This window comes from Chanos chanos, chromosome 15 (genome assembly GCF_902362185.1).
Source record: "Chanos chanos chromosome 15, fChaCha1.1, whole genome shotgun sequence".
Taxonomy (NCBI): domain Eukaryota; kingdom Metazoa; phylum Chordata; class Actinopteri; order Gonorynchiformes; family Chanidae; genus Chanos; species Chanos chanos.
The window spans coordinates 6873542-6892343 of record NC_044509.1 but is presented as its reverse complement, the minus strand read 5'-3'; the positions used below and the strand labels follow the sequence as shown (position 1 = coordinate 6892343).

General features: G+C 40.8%; 1 protein-coding gene across 1 annotated transcript; it reads left to right on the top strand.

Annotated features, from left to right (window-relative positions):
* Positions 1 to 8450: 8450 nt before the first annotated feature.
* Positions 8451 to 18491, top strand: slc37a2 (solute carrier family 37 member 2). The gene is made up of 18 exons (XM_030792739.1): positions 8451 to 9044; positions 9753 to 9834; positions 10115 to 10205; positions 10408 to 10486; positions 10589 to 10724; positions 11268 to 11344; positions 11877 to 12043; positions 12394 to 12431; positions 12575 to 12712; positions 13152 to 13242; positions 13463 to 13525; positions 13788 to 13873; positions 14909 to 14957; positions 15432 to 15505; positions 15699 to 15777; positions 16039 to 16136; positions 16244 to 16308; positions 17471 to 18491. The coding sequence occupies exons 1-18, from the start codon at positions 8986 to 8988 to the stop codon at positions 17484 to 17486; spliced, it is 1488 nt and encodes a 495-aa protein (XP_030648599.1). The 5' UTR covers positions 8451 to 8985; the 3' UTR covers positions 17487 to 18491.
* Positions 18492 to 18802: the final 311 nt, after the last annotated feature.

The following is an 18802-nucleotide window of genomic DNA, read 5'->3' as shown; positions in this document are numbered from 1 at the left end:
TAGGTGCATGGGTGGAGTGTGGGGATGAGTATCAGGAACACCCCGCGGTAAGTAGCGGCATAATCTGCTTATTCAGTCAAAGTATTCAATTTAATATTCGTCTAATGTTTTGATATGCTCTGTATTTTTATACCATGCGTGGCAGATCCGTGCAATGCTAACAGAAGAGTTAAACAATGAGATAAGTCGCGAGAAAGAGGAAAGTCTGCGCAGGTTTCAGGACGAAGTCCGCAGACGTGTGTCTCAGCGAGCACGAATGCGTAAACGACAACAGCTGCAGAAGTCGAGTGAGACGGTGAGGGAGTCAAAATCACTGTTGTTAGTTCTGAAAGTGCACATCCACATTACACAAGCACGAAACACTAGAGTGACTTCCTCTCACAGTCAACGACCAGCTGACTCTATACACCAGAGGTTTTCAAACTTTTTCGTCAGGTCTGAACTCTTCACTGTACTTGACGTGTTGCGCAGAAAAATGTCCTAATCTCGCCCCCCTCCCCCCACGAGTGGAAAACCCCTGCTCTGCACCACTGAACCCCTTACAGAGGATGTTTGTCTTTTTTCTCCTCACCTAAAATCCGGTTTATTAACTGCTGAGTTTCAAGATTCTTCTAAAATAAAGAAAAAAAAAAAACACCTGTCTGCAGAAGGCGGTGATACATATTTAAAGTCATAAATCAGAAATCATCATTATCAAGTAGTTTTGCGTTCCAGTTAGAGAATTCTGTCATCTGTAACAGAGATAGATTTCACTATCTATGTACCCAAACGTTTTAAAAATGTTAAATAACAATAGCTCTGTCTTTACACAGGCTGAGTGGGAGAGCAGAGTAATGCAGCAGTCCACCGATGCTGCCCAACGCCTCACACCCAGGAAGAGTCTCGTCTCCTCCTACCTACAGAGGGAGCTAGCCATCTGCAGTCCAAGTCCTTGTGGGGTCCATACTCAAGAAGAAGACACCAGAGGCAATGACAGCCCCTCCCAATATACCCAACAGGTGAGACTGAAATACTATGTCTACCAGAATTGTGTTTTGTCAGTATGTATGAAGATTCCTTTGAACTAAAATCTGAAGCATACATGACAAAACCATAAACAAAAAACTACAAATCTTTACAAAAATATGTAATGCCTTAGAAAAAAAGAATGTTAACACACTGCTCCTGAGTGTATATTTGTACATCCACTGTTAAGATTGTTGTTGTGTTGTTTGTGTGACTTTTTTTTTTAGCTCAGTAAGGTAATGAAGCAGGTTAGACATAGACTGGCTTCGTGTCAGATTGTTCGAGACGAGGCAGAGGTTTCAGAACTTCCTGGTGGAGTATGGAAGGACTCAACAACAAGAGATGTGAGTTTGTGGTGTTTTTTTTCTCCCCTCAAAGTACATTGTGCTTTACAACAGCAGAGAAACATGTATTGTGTCGAACTTTATATATTACAGAAGCCTGGATCACATGTGTCAGGAGTGAGGGAAGATGAGGAGGAAGAAGATGAAGGTGATGATGAAGAAAGAGAAAACGTAATCAAAGATGAAGAAGAAATTTCACTGAAGGGGCAACATGATCATCCCATTCATCTACAGAGTGTTGGTCTCTCAAAGGACCACAGTAGCAAAACAGTCACATTTCAGAGCAAACCTGTAAGAAAAGTTACATATATCCATTTGATTATGTCTTTAAGAACCACGTTTGAGTTTTCCAGAGTAGTAAATCTGAAGCTTGTAGAGTTGAAGTCCCTGAACAAAACAGATGATCTGCTCAATGAAAAACTGCTGTTTTTGAAAATATGCTTCTCGTAAAGTTCTCTTCCGTTCTGTGTGTGTCTATGCAGATTAGTGAAAGACCTTACAGAGAGCCCTATCTCACAGAGCCAGGATTTAGCTCCAGAACCGAATCCAGAGCCTCACAGGATCTGTGGCCACCAGAAGATCCACAGGAGCTCAAGAAACAGGTTTAGACCTAATTTAAGCGGTTTCACTCGTAACAATGAACCACAAAGTAATCAGTGGAAGATGTATTACTAGCGTATGCTTAGCAGGCTGACAAGCCACGTGTCATGGAAAAATCTCTCGATTTCAGGAAGCTTAAGAGACACCTTCAGTTTGACTTAAAACAATCAGATATCAGCTTTCTGTGACATTATTGGGTGTGCATTAATTTGTTGAAATGATGTCTTATGAAAATCTTCCGTTTTGTGTCCACACAGAAGCAGTCTCAGTTCCTGATGTACCGTCGTCTCTTCATGGAGATCGAGAGAGAACAAGTGAAAGAGAATCAGCGACAAAAGAAGCACCTGCGGAGAATCGCGAGGTATCGTTTCACGGCGGTCAGACGGAGGGAGGTTATGACATCCACATCTCCCCTGAATTCACTCCGTCCCCGATCAGATTTACACACTCACTCTCTATCACTTTTAACACCAGGTGGGTATTCCAGAAAGCTTGTTTAGTGAAAACTCTGAGTTAGTTAACTCAGAACAAGTAGTAAACCTCCTATGAGGAGAGCCCTATGGATTTGTTTTGCTAGGAGAATGAAGCCATAGGGCTCTTCCGTTAGGGGGTTTACTACTGACTCTGAGTTAACTAGCTCAGAGTTTTCACTAAACCCGCTTTCTGGAATACCCCCCAGGTGTCTGATATTTGAATTTATTTGTTTATAGTGTAGCTATAAACAAATAGCAACACTTTTCATTCCCCCCTACGTGGCTTTTAGTACTCTCACATATTCAACCTGTACAGTTATAACACTACATGAAAGTCACAAAAGAGGAATTTGTTACCTCTACAGTGAAACAGTTTGGGGGGGCGCTCAGGTCGTGGAAAGACCACAGAGCCCTGTGTTCGAATCCAGGTTTCTGTGATGCTTACAACTTGGCTGGGCATCCATCCGAACACTTCTGGATAGGAAACCGGTAGGGGTTCGAATCCACTTCTCCACAGTAGGAATTCTGATTTATTCGTCAGAGTACCAGACCATGGTCAGGTGAAAAGAAATGGCGACTCTTAAGTCTTTTGGAGGGTACACGTGGTAGTCTGTGAACCACCCCGGCCAGCGGTTGAGAGTAGCTGGGTAATCAAGGTGCATGGCACTGACGAAATTGGGTGGAAAAAAAATACCAAAAAAAAGAAAAGAACAGTTTGTTTGTCGTTATTATATGAAGCATTACTTCAAATGCAGTAAATATGTTGCATTTGCTTTCTCTGATTCTGAATGCGTTAAATGAACCAGAGATTTTAATTCACTTCAGAGCTTCACAACTCTGAGGGTCAAGGCCCTCTGGTAATAAACCAAACAACACTTTATTGTGACACTGCTGATTTAAAGTAAATACATTTAGTATTTTGTCCCTCAATTTGAGTTTTCAACTAATGAAGTCTTGAAGTCATATTTTCACGTCCACTCTTACTAAAGAACTGCATATGTACTTATCTTTGACATGGTCCACCTTTTGTTTCATACATAAATCTATGAAAGTGACTCAAAGGAGTAACTAGAGAAAAAGAAGAAAAAAATGACCACTGACAAAATACCCCAGTACTTCTCAGTTTGGACTCTTAGTTTAGACCCCCCTTTTCGTGCTATGTTTGCTTTCACATACTCTCTCTTTCACTTCCTCTAAATAGAAGAATCCACTCAGTTTTCTCGACCTCAGATTCACGCAGTATTCTCCATGTGACACTTTCTTACGTTTTGTGCTGACAGACAATGACCAGTGAAATCAAAAGGCCACAAAATACTGTTATAATACCAATTCCTTTAAATACTCCAGTAAGCCCCTCACTTCCTCGGACAATGTTGAATATCTAGGCATAAATATCTCCGCCAAGCTGTCTGAGTTGTTTCACCTCAACTTCACTCCACTATTAAAATCAGTAGAAAATGACTTAAACCGTTGGACAAATTTACCACTCTCTCCAATTGGCAGAACAGCAACTGTAAAAATGACCATACTATCTAAAGTGAACTACCTCTTCAAAATGACCCCAACTCAACCCACTACTAACTGGTGAAATTCACTCCACTCCATGACAACTAAATTCTACTGGAAAAATAAACCACCCCGGATTAAACTAGCAACTTTACAGAAACAAAAATCTAAAGGAGGACTGGAAGCACCAAACTTCTACTATGACTACCTGGTTAATCAACTACAGTATATCTCAAAGTGGATTCATCCCAACCAACAGAATAACCCTTGGATTGAAATAGAACAGTCAGACTGCAATGAAATTTCAACCTCCAACTTGCCATTCCTTAGCACTTCCATAAGACACCAAGACTGCTTCAAAAAATACCGTAATCTCAACAGCCCTGACAGCTTGGTGGACAATTAATAAAATCTTTAAATTCACAATGTCAACATGTAAATACACTCCAATATGGCACAACCCCAACTTTTCACTCAAGAAATCACCACTCCACTTCACTACTTGGAAACAAAAAGATATCACACAGTTTTAACACATCTTTCAGAATGACACCTTCATCACTTTGCAGGACCTGGTGCAAATGTGTGACATCGGGAAAGAACAATAATTTCAGTATTTACAATTAAAATCCATTCTAAAATCCAAAATTCAAATAATTAACAACAGCGTAGACCCACCCCCTCTAGTGGAAGAAATGGAAAAAATAAACAATACCAGGAAAACTGTCTCCAAATTACAGAAACTAATATCATCCACAGACCTAACAATATCCCTCCCCATCCAAGCCTGGGAAGAAGACCTGTCACTCTCTACCAAATCTGTAGAAACACTTTCACAATGACTAACAATACTAACCTTCAACTAATACAATGTAAAGTAATCCACAGAACACATATCACCCAGCACCCAGATGTATAAGATGAGATTCCTAGATTCAGACATATGCTCACATTGCACAGTGAACACCCCAGACAATTATTTCCACTCTACCTGGCTGTGCTCACCAACTCACCACTTCTGGAAACAAGTTACTGACATAATATCCCTTATTAGGAGCTTTAACATCCCGTTCTCTCCATCCCTCTGTCTGCTCGGGGACCTGTCTGTCATTCTACTGCATAATTCACCCGTCTGTCTGCATGTTTGTTCGTTTGCCTGTCCACCTGTCTCCTCTGTACACAAGTATGTAGACTCATCAAACAAAATTTGTTAAAAAAAAAAAAAGAGAGAGAAAGAGAGAGACAGTACGATGTAACTCCCATGTTATCGGGGTGGGGGCGGGCTTAAGAAAAAAAAATACTCCGGTAAAATAGCGTTCTTGCTCAACAAGTGTCGCCGCTAATTCTCTTCCGCTCTTGATGTTTCCATACATTCATACATTCCACACGGCCACACATTTATTGAGAGCGTACTGTAAATAAGACTTAAAAATTTGTCTGTCAGCAAACCGCAGGGCTCGATGTTTGACGTGCCGTTTTCCTGCCTGTCTAGGATCAAAGCCGAGAAAGAACGGCAGAGGATGGAAGAGGAGAGAAGGATGGAGAGACTGAGGTATGAGGAGGAGGACAAAAAACAGATGGCTGAGAGAGAAGGTCTGATTCTGGAGCGGCTGAGACTGGAGGAGAAAGAGAGGGCAGAGGAGGTGGAGAGAAGAGAGAGAGCGAAGAAAATCAAAGAGACCGCAAGGTAAATTTCCTGACGCGGTTTATCAAATGCAGTCTTATTCGTAATAAATGTGTTCAAATTAGCATGATGTATTACTGGAGTAAGTGTTCTTTGAGTAAGTGTTTGAAAGAAGCCATTATGTCTGTGTACTGAAATGACACTCTTCTAGATTAAGGGGTTTTTTTTTTGTTTTTTTTTAAAGAATCACCTCCTTCGGTATCCAAATTTAATGCAAGCGTACATCTAAATGTAAGCTCGGGAATAGAGCCGAGGGAGGAATGTGGCATTTTGACCATTGTTGATGACTATGATTATAATAATTATCATAATTATGATTATTATTACTCTGTGTATGTCTGCGAGAATAAAGCTTTGTTTGTGTTGTAAAGGTACACAGAAGCCTTGCGGGCTCAGATGATGGAGAGGATAGCCCAGGAGAAAGTGGAGCTGCCCGCTCTGTGCAGCTGTGGGGACAGTTTCTGGGACACCCACCCCGACACCTGTGCCAATAACTGTGTTTTCTACCACAACCCCAAAGGTAAGGCACAAACCAGAAACGGCCTGGATGAGGAAACGTTCGGTAAAGTACGCCCTGTGGGTTTGAGAGGAGATTTATAGGAGCTCAAATAAGGAATAAAGTTTATTTCTAAAATGTCAGTTACGTGGAAAGTCATGAAATGGAACACTTCCAATAACGTTTTTTCACCCACATTAATCACGTGAGCTGAGTCAATTCTTAATCACATCAGTGTGATGTTCTCACACGGAGAGGACCTCCCCCCCCCCAAGTCCCCTGAGGTAGACAGCACTCAGCAGGCATTTTACAAGACCATGTTAGGACATAACCACCCAGGCATCTCAAATCCTTATCAAATTCTAATGGTAACAAAAATCATTATTTTTAAAGATTATCTATTAAAAGTTTTAACATCTTGAGTGGTAAACGGAATGGTGGCTTATTGCAACATGCCAAAGTGAATCCTTACAATTTTGAGCTTTTTGGTTAACTCTGGGTCGTCAGTAAAGACCAGCTCATCTTTTTGGTTAACTTTGGGTAGTCAGTGAAGACCAGCTCATCTTTAAGGACATTGTACAACACGTGTTGGATGTCAGCTGACTGTGTGTCCTGTGAAAAAACACCATTGTAATCTTCCTTTCTTTTTTTAATATAATCAATTTTTGGTTTTTTGTTGTTGTTTTTTTTCTCCCTCAGCTTATGCACAGGCCTTGCGATCTGTCCTGTTAAGCTGTGATCTAAAGGAGAGGAAGGTTAGCCATCGAGCTTCTGCCTGGAAAACAGTATCCATGCACGCTTTGACCCCTAGAAAATAAACCTGTTGCACAATATGAACTTTTTAGCCTTTACTTTGGATTTTCACAGTGCCAATGTGGCAACCGCAATGTGTGAATGTGGCATAAACTGATTCAAGAGCTGTTAACTCAGGAAAAGGCACTGTGAACACATCCACACTGATTGGTTAATGTGTTGTGTTTTAATGAGGCATTGCTCAGAGATTTTAGAACATATTTGTTCCTGTAATTGTGTTTCTATTCCCTTTTTTTAATATGAGGGACAGTATTGATTTCTGTCCTGTGAAAAGTTCTCTTATTGTTATAAAACACATAAATTGGCCCACTGTGTGATTTATTACTGATGTGAGATGTGATAATAAAATAATGTTTTGTTATGGCAATCTACTTCTGCTTCCTTGGTTGTCGACAGAAATCATTTTCAGTGAAGGCAGAAATGTTTTTCTGTGAAACATACATCTCAGCTAAGAGAAGTGATTGGGTATAACAGTGGAGTATTTTTTTTCTAGTCAAACAGGTGGTGGATATTACCTGTTTATTTGCATTATGCTATCAAAAATATATTACAACTTGTTTTGTTGTATTTTCTATCTAATAGTTGCTATGTGTGAATGACCTCCTTACAGGAATTGCAGTAGTAAACTTTTATTGGCCTAGAATGTTACCCTGACAAGCACACATACAGATATTGAGGTTGTGAGATGTGGAACATGCACTGAAGCCTTGGGCCAAAAGGTCAATGATTCTATTGGTTAAATAACTGGATTGACCTGGAAATCTCTGCATTCTTGAGAATAAGGATGCCCCCCCCCCCATACTACTGTGCATCTGTGTTCATTTTATTTATTTATTCATTTATTTATGAGAATAAGAAAATATAAACAAAGATATGGAAGTATGAGTTGGGCACAGAAACACGTCATATCAACTGAGGATTTTATTTGACCATGAATCACGAGTATCTTCATCATTCTTACCTCTGGATATAATCACATGTCTCACTCTGAATGGACAGCAAGGTCTGCCCTTAAATTTTAATGGTAGCACATTTTCCATACAAAATCTGACATGTAAAGTAAGCATTTAAATAAATGAATGAATAAATAAACAAAGTGTAGTTTGTAAGTGTAACATCAATCTATATGTCATAGTTCATTTCACGTTTTTAAAAATAATGTGTGACTTCGTGAAATATCGTTACAGATATGTCACCAAATAAATCAGCAAAGGCACTTTTGGATACCCCCTACTTCACCGACTCATTCCTCAACAATACCCAAACTAACTAATTGCTCAGAGCATGTATTTAAAAAGCCCTCCGAGGCATTCCTCCAAAAACAATAAATGAATTTATATTTTATGCACTTTTGTTCGATTATGGTTCCGTGAACAGAATCAACTTTTGAACTGAATTTTCTATTCATGTGACCTTCAACGTATAACGGAGGTATTTCGTGCTAACCGTGTTAGCAGCTGAAGAATCACGTTGTGTGACGTCACATCTGAAGCCCTGCCCACTCGCCTCATTTTCGGGTTAGGAAAAATGAAGGAATAGATGTATGTGTAACATTGGGGGCGCATTGAGGAACCAAAGAAAGACCAAAAGACCGGTTAATTTTCATGTGATGTGTTAAATCAGGCAGATGGATATAAATAGCGGCCGGTCTCTAATGCAAACTTCATCTGTGAAGTATGGAACGTTTTGGAAATTCATTGGCTTCAAAGGTTTTTCCTCAGGAAGTAGCTAAAGATGGTAAACAATGACTACTTTAAATAGTTTGTCTAGAAAGGTTTTGATTACCGGACTTTTAAAGAAAAGGATTGCGGTCCCTGAATTAGGGGAGAAAACGATCTGTATGGAAACGAAGGCTTAGGATACTGAAATTGGGACAAGCGTGTTGTGAAGAAATAGGGATTTTAGTGCGTTTCGTGCAGGTTATCGATATTTCACTTTAAATTTTAATTGCATTTTATTGTTTTAACGTTAATGGATATGCACCTTTCGGAATCGGCATCTTAGAATATGTCAGAAAAACAATAAGCTATTTAAAAGCAACTCGGGTCAAAGGCAGATTTAAATATGAGGACTTCGCTTGCCCCTGGCATCAAACTGATTACATCGTTATCCAGGGACAACTGGTGAGTAGCCTACTTTCAACACTGCTTCATCTTTTCGGGCAGATGTCTCTCATAATGAGACTATCTCAAACTCTGTCGGAGAACAAGCAACAATTAGGGGGAGGGGGGGGGGTCCAAATGTCTTTGCCGTTCTATTATCAAAACGTTTTTCCTTTTGTCAGTAATTGTGTAGAGTACATATTTATCACAGGCCGTAGTCATATCTTACTTCATGCACCCTGTACCTCGATAAACAAACGATCTATACCGATTCAAACATCACTCTTGCTAAGTAGCGCACACACTCCACAACACTCTTTTTTTTTTCTCCCACCAGTGTTAAGAATTATGTAACTTAATCGTGGGTGTGAATACGGTGATTGGTGTACATATTTGTCTCGCGAAATCTAATAAAATACACGTAATACTTTGCAACTCTGAAAAGATCACTTGATACGTTCAAGTCACAGTCAGGCTTCTCGAACTGTGCCTCGTGTTTAACAGTGCTCCCTGTCAGGAAATGTAAACAGGTAAATGCAGAGTGTTTCGTCCTGTGGTGAAGCCGTCTTCCGGTGCGATACATAATATACCTCTGTAAAAGCTCAGTCAACCGCATTTTCAAGTTAAGCAATCTGTGTACGCGCCCTTTACAGACCAGTCTTGTTCAGTTGTAGTTTTTTGGAAAACTTATGTTAAAGGTCTGTTTTCTTGTTACTGTTGTGCTTCTAGGTACCGATACTTCACCCTGTTCCTCACGTTTCTCTTCTACACCAGTTACCACCTTTCCCGTAAGCCTATCAGTATCGTCAAGGTAAAAGAGAAAGTAACCTTACGAATCAGCTTTACTGTACAGCTGTAGCTGTTTATGACTGCAAAGCATATGCATACACAGTTGAAGCTGACACAGTTGCCAGTATCTTCTCTCTCTCTCTCTCTCACGCACACACACACACACAACCACTTACAACTCATAGGTAATACTGAAATTATTTGCACTCCACTAGCGAATAGCAAGTTACTTTCTGTCAACACAGCAGTTTGGTTGTTTTGTTAACCGTGTGCTTGATTTATCTATCTGTACACTTTTTCAGAGTGAGCTCCACAGAAATTGCTCATTGGTAATTCACCCTCCCGACCTCAACATCACAAACAATGATACCTGGTGTGACTGGGCTCCCTTTGGTGAGTCCTGATCAATAAGCAACAGTTCTTTTCTGTCAGTTCATTTCTTTGTTTACAGTCAACTATCACTTCCGGCCGCTCTCTTATGAATGTGTGTGGGGGTTTGTTTTTTGTTTTTTTGATACTTCAGATTTGGTCATTAACAAAGGCATTGTGTGACAATTGTAAACTAGGAGTTTCATGTCTGCTTCTCTTTCCACAGACCAAGATGATTACCAGAAATTGTTTGGACTTCTCGACAATGCCTTCCTCGTTGCCTACGCCATTGGCATGTTTTTCAGGTACGTTGATGGATGAGTCATGGTCCCGTTTTTTCCGCGCTACGCGTGTAGCGGTTGTCGCCATGTGTGTATAATGAATGAGGTAACCCTTCGTTTTGGCAGTGGGATATTCGGAGAGAGATTACCCCTGCGTTACTACCTCACGTCAGGGATGCTTCTCAGTGGCCTCTTCACCTCTCTCTTTGGACTGGGTTTTTACTGGAACATCCACTCAGTCTGGTACTATGCATTTGTGCAGGTGAGAAATGCCTCGATTAACAACTTTGAAATTCCTTTTGAGTGATTACCACCTGGGATGTTGTCATACCAAAAGAAAGCTGAAGAAACCAGAGAGTGGTACTTAGCGCAGACTTTAGAATTTGATGATCAAAGGGGAAAGAAGTTAAATGTTTCCCTGTAACGTGTTTCCTTTGGTTACGAAAGCGATATGTACCTAGCTAAGTGGATTGTCTATCTGAGAGATATGAAATGGATTGTTTCCTAACCACTGAATTGGCCTCTAAAACACAGTGGGGGGGGGGGGGGGGGGGGGGGGGGGTTTAAAAATGTAGATCAGGTCATTCCAACAGGACTAAACCATATCAGTGCCACATGCTTTAAGGATCACATGACTCTGTGTTCCTCTCTGCTCAAGGCTGTGTGGGATTCCTACTGTTGTGAACGTTTCTCTCTCTCTCTCTCTCTCTCTCTCCCCTTCTGTCTCTCTCTCCCTCTCGCTCTCTCTCTCTCTCTCTGCCTATCTCTGTCTCTGTCTCTATCTCTCTCTCATGATATTTCGCAGGTTATGAATGGACTGGTACAGACTACAGGGTGGCCAGCAGTGGTGGCTTGTGTCGGGAACTGGTTCGGAAAGGGGAAGTGAGTGTGACAGTCATTCTGTGGACCACAGCCACATGAGCTGTGCTTACTCAGCACTGTCGGCATCTACGTTTTCACTATGCACGGCACAGAACAGGCTAAAACCTGCGCTTCATCACAACGGTCTTGTGCTAAGACTGATAGACTAAGCATGAAGTTGTCGTGCTAAAGAAAATGTGTATAAATCAATGCTGAGTCCAAAGGAGATTCAGGACTGCACAGATGTGTTCCAGCTTTGCAGTCACTCACCCGGTTCAGATATCTGTTATTATAAGTTTGACAGCAGTATTTCTGGGTTACGATGCAACTTGAAAAGACAGATGTTTCCAAGACATTTGAACTGAAAATACTGACATGCAAAAAAAAAAAGTAAAGATTCAGAAATTTCTGAAGGAACGTGACTGCCCAGAACTGAACTTCCTCATTTGAATTGTGTGTATGTGGGTCTCTGAGTTTGTGCGTGTGTGTCTGTGTGTGCCCGTCTGTGTGCATATGCCTGTGTGTGTTCACCCCCTCTCTCTCTGATCTCCAGGCGAGGGCTCATCATGGGCGTTTGGAACTCTCACACCTCAGTGGGAAACATCTTGGGCTCTCTCATTGCCGGGGCCTATGTCTCCTCCGCCTGGGGTCTGTCCTTCATCGTGCCTGGCATCATCATCGCCTGCGCAGGCGTCATCTGCTTCCTTTTCCTCGTGGAGAGTAAGTCAGAGCCCTGCTAGCGACTGCGTATAGAGAAAACCAAAAGCCAGCAAAGGCTCACTACTCATTGCATTGAAATAACATGTGATAAGAATAACCAAAGCTGAAGTCCAAGGTTAGCATCGAGCGTAGCAGATACGTCAATACACAAGGGCATTCAGATATCATCACCTATATTCATAGCTATATTCAGCCATATTTCTATCAGTGGGATATATACATTTATACATATTTAGAGATATGCATATAGATATGTACATGGATAGAGAGAGAGAGAGAGAGAAGAAACTCACCCTCTGATTGTGAGAGACTGATTTATGTGTTTACATTTGAGTATTTTTTCCATTCAGAGCCAGAGGACGTTAACTGCACTCTTCCCCAACACCACGTAAGTTTACAGAGAAAAAGCCTAAAAGAAAATAAGATTTGTCCACATATGATTTAGTAGCACTTGAATTCTGCGGTAGCATGCTGACCAGTTTTTTGTTCTGTTTTGTTTTGTTTTTTTTACTCCTCTGGTGATCCCCTCAGGAAAGCGCCGAGCAGGAGCCCCTGTTGAGGAACTCGTCCAGTAATGAGGAGATCTTTAACGGTCACACCTCCACGGCCGTGGAGCCGGCGCAGGAGCACGCGGAGGCCATCAGTTTCTGCGGAGCCCTGCGGATCCCCGTCAGTGTTTGTCCCTCCTCTGTTTACCAAACGCCACGTTTACGGCCGCCCGTTTCACAAACAGACAACGCTGCATTTTTTTTTTCTTTATTCAATTCTTTAAATAGTTACTTTGTCAGCTTCTGAACGGTCCAGAGTGAAATAACTTTCCCGTGTTGTACCTCTACTTTATTTTTTTTTCCTCTTCTGTGAGTTAATGATCACTGAAAATCCAATGGCATTTTGAAAGTTAAGTCAGCGGACGTGATTTGCAAAGATGAAGGCCTATAAAGATAAGAGAGATCCATGCAGACATTTCGTATCTAAGATGGTTTTTCCTCATCCTAATTCTCTGTGTTTCTCAAAGAATCCTGACTCAACAGATTTGAACTAAATCGCTTTATTGTGTTTTCCCTTTTTTTTTTTTTTTTTTTTTTTTTTTTTTTTTAAATTGTTTTAGGGTGTGGTGGAGTTCTCTCTATGCTTACTCTTTGCCAAGTTGGTCAGTTACACTTTCCTGTACTGGCTGCCTCTCTACATTGCTAATGTTGGTAAGAGCTCTTTAATGTGATCATACGAATTCCTGTGTCACATGTTTCAGCTTTAATCAAAGCATTCCAGGGTCTGTGTCTTTCATGCAGTGTCAACCAGCCGGTTTCAGCTTGTACTGTGTAGCTGGGTGGATTCGTCTGAGGGAGATTTTTTTTGGTTTTTTTGTCAGTGTATCCATTCAGACTTTTTTTGTTTTGTTTTGTTTTTTTCTTTTTTCAGCACATTTTGATCCTAAGAAAGCAGGAGACTTGTCAACATTGTTTGACGTTGGCGGAATTCTGGGTAAGCTCTTTCTGAAACGTGCAAATAAACTTATGGATCCTTGTTATGAAAGCATCGGCAGAATTAGCGTTTTTTTTCACTTGATTTACGAAATATTCCAATATCTGGAAATATTCATTTTTGCTCATGACGTCGCCCTGTCGTTAAAATGTTACCTAAATGTTACTGAGCAGTGAGGCTAAAGTGAAGCTGCTGATTGGAGTAGTGTATAATGTGTGTGTGTGTGTGTGTCTCTGTCTGTGTGTGTGTGATGTGGTTACAGGCGGGATCCTGGCTGGCCTGGTGTCTGACTACACCGGGGGCAGAGCCACCACCTGCTGTGTCATGTTAATTGTAGCTGCTCCTATGGTGAGTCCAGGCTTCACTTAAAGCAACAGTTTCCCTTTGCACTCCACTGTGTTTCACTCAAAGCCACCAGCTGAGTCACCTCCAGCAGTGCTGCCTTGAAATTCTGTTTCTCAAGCGGTTTTTCCTGTCGTAGAGCAGAAGTGAAACACGTTAATTTACATGCTTTGTCATAAACATCCTCACTGTTTATTCGCTGTGCCAAATGGTTCTCACCAAATTAAACCACAGCGACCTTAACAATATTGACGATCCTCTGTATCTTTCAAAACTGCCGGTGAACAGGGCGTCTTTTACAGGCTGATGCTGGTTTGCATGTGTTTCTAAGGCATGAGTATATTTATAAATGCCAGAGTGTATCGGTTGTCCTCTCATGTCACTGCTGACTTCATGTGATAGATGCATTTAAGAACCTTCTCAGTTACCGCTCTTTTTTACAGTTAGGTTAACGGCTCTGACGATGTCAAGTGACCTAAAACAATGGACTTATGCAAATACAGCTCTATACAAGTAACTGCATTTAAACGTTTACTCTGAGCTGAACCTGTTTTGTATTTAATATTATTATTAAACATTATCATTTCCATGCAATGCTATCAGAAGTCCTCTATAGGAGGTATATTGCCCATTTTAACTGACGTTGAATCTAACAAAGGAATAAAAAAAAAAACTTAAAAGGTAAAAACTGTTGTCTCTGAAACAATTCTGGAGAGCGTGCTGAAGTGTTTTTTTAGACTAGTTGCTAAAACTCGGGTTTGCTGCCAGAAAACGCCGCCCGCGGTCGATTCGAGCGTAGATGCGAGCAGTTTGCAGAGCTGTGAAGACGTTTTTCTCACCACGGCCTGAAGTTTACCGAGGGATTTGAACAGCCTTTCAAATCATATGCGTTCCCCTGGCAAACCAGCCGGAAAAAAAACCAACCGCCCGGTGCCAGCAAATGAACAAATTTCCTTTTTTTTTTTTTTTTTTTCCTGTGGACCTGCTGCTTATGAATGTGTTTGTTTCTCTCTCTCTCTCCCCCCCCCCCCCCCCACCAAGCTGTTCCTGTACAACAAGATTGGACAGAACGGACTGGCAACTACCACCGGTGAGGTTTTTTTTTTTGTCGTTTTTGTTATTTTTATTTTATTTATTTTAACATGCTAATTGTGAGGACAGACTTTGACGAGTGCCTTGGCTTATTGTATGTGAATTTGTTTACTCAAAGACAGTGTTTCCAAACTCAAGACTCACAAACCATACACTAGTATGCTTGACTCTATACTTTAGAGAATATTGGTACAGTCCTTTGGGTTTTCTTGACAGGAAATAGATACAGCAGCAATCCTTTGAATCCGTAGTGGCCTTGTGTTTGTGCTCATGACTTGTATGTTGATCAGAGTGAAGTGTAAAACAGTCTTATTAGACTCTCTCTCTCTCTCTCTCTCTCTCTCTCTGTCTCTCTCTCTCTGTCTCTTTCTTTCTCTCTCTCTCACTCTCTCTCTTTCTCTTGCTCTCTCTCTCTCTCTCCCTCTCTCTCTCTCTCTCTCTCTCTCTCCCTCTTTCTCTCTCTCTCTCTCAGGCATGCTGCTGTTTTGTGGGGCGCTGGTGAACGGACCCTACGCCCTCATCACCACCGCTGTGTCAGCTGACCTGGTAAGTCAAAAAGCCTGAGTTCACATAAGCCCGTCAGGCCACACACGCACACACACACGCACAGACACACACACACACACACACACACACACACACACACAGAGTCCAGGCTCTGCCCACGACCCAACAATCTGCCATTGCCGTTTGCCATACATTAGCTTTCACCTCATGGTCAAATGTTCTCGTCCTGTAGGGAACTCACGAGAGTCTGAGAGGAAATGCCAGAGCTTTGTCGACAGTCACCGCCATCATCGACGGCACTGGATCTATAGGTACATCACTGCGTCTGACCCTGGGAGGGAAAAAAGTTTTACGTTTTTATGCTTTTTATGTCACAGATTGTGTACTATTACAGCTTTAATACTAATACTTTCTTACTCTGTCTACCGATATACTTAAATATTATTATAATTAACCGTTTAAATCATTCTTCCTGTGAATGACTTCTCTTTCCTTTGTTTTAGAGTATGTAAAGTGAATTTAGTTTTTTTTTGTACAGATATTTAATGTGTTGTTCTACTGTTCTGCACTAGGTGCTGCTCTTGGACCTCTGCTGGCTGGCCTGATCTCTCCCACTGGTTGGAACAATGTTTTCTACATGCTTATTTCGGCAGATGTACTAGCTTGTCTGGTGAGGGTGTCACTAGTTTCCTTAATTGGACTAAACCTTTTTTTTTTTTTTTTTTTTTTAATCAGATGGCAGGTTATGTAAATGTCTTTCTTTTGCTTTCTCTCCAGTTTCTGTGCAGACTGGTTTACAAAGAGGTCAGAAGATGGTGTGGCTACACAACTAGACCAAGAGGGTGAGAATATTTACCTCACAGGCATCTTTTTGCATAGTTTTTGTGTGTGTGTGTTTGTTTTTTAATATACAATATGTTGAACTTCTTTTGCTGAAAAATATGTTTCTTCCTTTAAGATGTCACATTAACAGAGGACAGAAGAATTGTACCATCCGTGTAGCCTTTTACAGTTTGACTAACATGTATCATCAGTTATAATTTAAAATTGTAATCCTAATAACAAGGAATACATTTGGCTCTTAAATGAGTTTCATTTAGTTCAAAGTTCTTGCAAAATTATGCTCAGCCCTATATGAAGTTGGATGATGAAATTCGTGCTTACAGTTTACAGTGAAATTATTCTTTACCCCAGCCCAGGTTTACAGACAAGTGTGATTATAAAATCAGGCTCACATTAGAGACAAGCTGCATTCAGTTGCTCCCTTAGAAAAATAAACTTACTTTTCTGAAGTGGATAATTGTACATAATAACTACTCATCCCAGTTTCACAAATTAGTGTCATATAAAATCAAGCTCATTTTAAAGAAAAGGGGCGCCCAGTAGCATCTGTAGAAAAAAAAAACAACTTAATTTTGTGAATTGGATAATAGTACATAATAACAGTGCTCAGGTAAATATAACTCAAATATAACATAATTAGGTAGATAAAACATGAGTCACCATTGAGTTACTGGTCTTTCTTATTTTCTTAAGAGAAACTAAGATTTTATTGGTGCTATTTTTAGAATCAAGAGTAACCTGTGATCTTGATTAGTCCCATGTATTCCCCTCTGAGGAGAGAGAGAGAGAGAGACTTGCGTACTCAGGCGGAAAATGCCTCCTTCATTACTCTATGCTGTGTCATTATTGAGATGGCTATGGTTACCGCAGCAACACAGAAAAACAACAGTTTACGACGATAACCTCTATATACCCTGAAATAAAACCTGCAATTCGATCTGATCAGCTTAAGAGGCAGGATTAATAGATTAGTATTTGCTTTGTAATATATTTGTAACATATCATCACTATTCAGAAACACCTCTTATGAAATCGTCAGCCTGTCCGTTTATTTGGCTTGTGTTGTGTAAGCGTCGGGGTTATTGAGAGAGCGGGTGAATCATTTTAATATTATGTATATTTGCAGAGCGCATTTATTTGAAATGTAATCCCGTCTTTCAGGTTCAAAGAGATCTGAGGCGACATTGGGGGGGAAAAAGAGAACCTCACACCTGCAGGGAGTATCACCAGCTTAATGACCAAAAAGGGACCAAAGACTGACCTATCAAAACACAGGCCTTTATACCCACAGGGCGTTTTAAATGAATATGGAAACCAGGAACTTTCATCCTAATCAAAAACCAGCTTCGAGCTCAAGGCAGAAAAAAAAAAAAAAAAAAACCCTGAATGATGAGACATGATGAAGGGAAGAGGAACAGACTGCACACCTCACAGGATCTGACAAAGAAAAGAAAGAAGGAAAAGAAAGAAAGAAAGAAAGAAAGAAAGCGAGAGAGAATCATTCAGCTCCTCCATTTTAAACAATGGTTTTACAGACCAATTTCTATCTAGTCGTATTTCTTTTATGATTAAAATTTCCCGCCGGTGCAAGTTTTTCTTTTATCTTTTTGATTACCTGTTTCTATGGTTACACCAGATTCAATTTACATCTCTCATCCAGCAGACACTAACACATGCAATGAAAAACAGCACCAACACGTTTACAAACACACAGGGTTTTTTTTCGGGGGCCGGGGGGGGGGGGGGCAGTTGTGCTCAGTCAGGTGGACTTTGCCCCGTGACAGTTGGTATCTCTCTGGTGTCCTCTCTGGATCCCAGACTCCTCGAAGTGCCTATCAACACTTAGTTTCCTGGTGGTGGTTAAATTCCCTCTGGGAGTCTTTTTCATTCTAGTTAGATGGTGTTTGTTCTCTTGAGACGATGCTGAGATTCAATGAGAAGATGGAAAGTCATTCTCCACAGCGTTAACTGTAGATGAATCATAAGTATGACTAATAGAGGTATTCAAATGAAAATAAAAATTCCTCCAAATTTGTTTTTTTTTGTTGTTTTTTTTTTTTTTTCAATCTTATTTTTGATTGTGTGCGGACAAATTAACTTTGCTTTTAACCTACACTCATGCACACTTTCCTGCCTGTTTATATGAAGTCAACATGTTGATTAAACATGGATTTTCAAAGTGTTCAGAAACTCAAGTGTGCTCTTTATGTTGTGTGAGGAGGTGCTCTGCTTCACCAGAGTTCATACTGATTTGGGTCACGGTGCTTGTTAATACTGACGTCAGCAGTCACGAAGATGTCAAGTCTTTAATGTCACAACCTCAATTAGCATGGCCCTGTGTTTACGTACACAAGGCGATAAGTCATCAACCAAAATGACGGTCTGTTGGCACTGGTGTCACAATTTTCCACAGCAAGAATCTCTCGAATCCCCCACCCCCCGATATATACATGCAGACCAAACAAGGACACCAGTTTTGTAGGACTTAAGGGC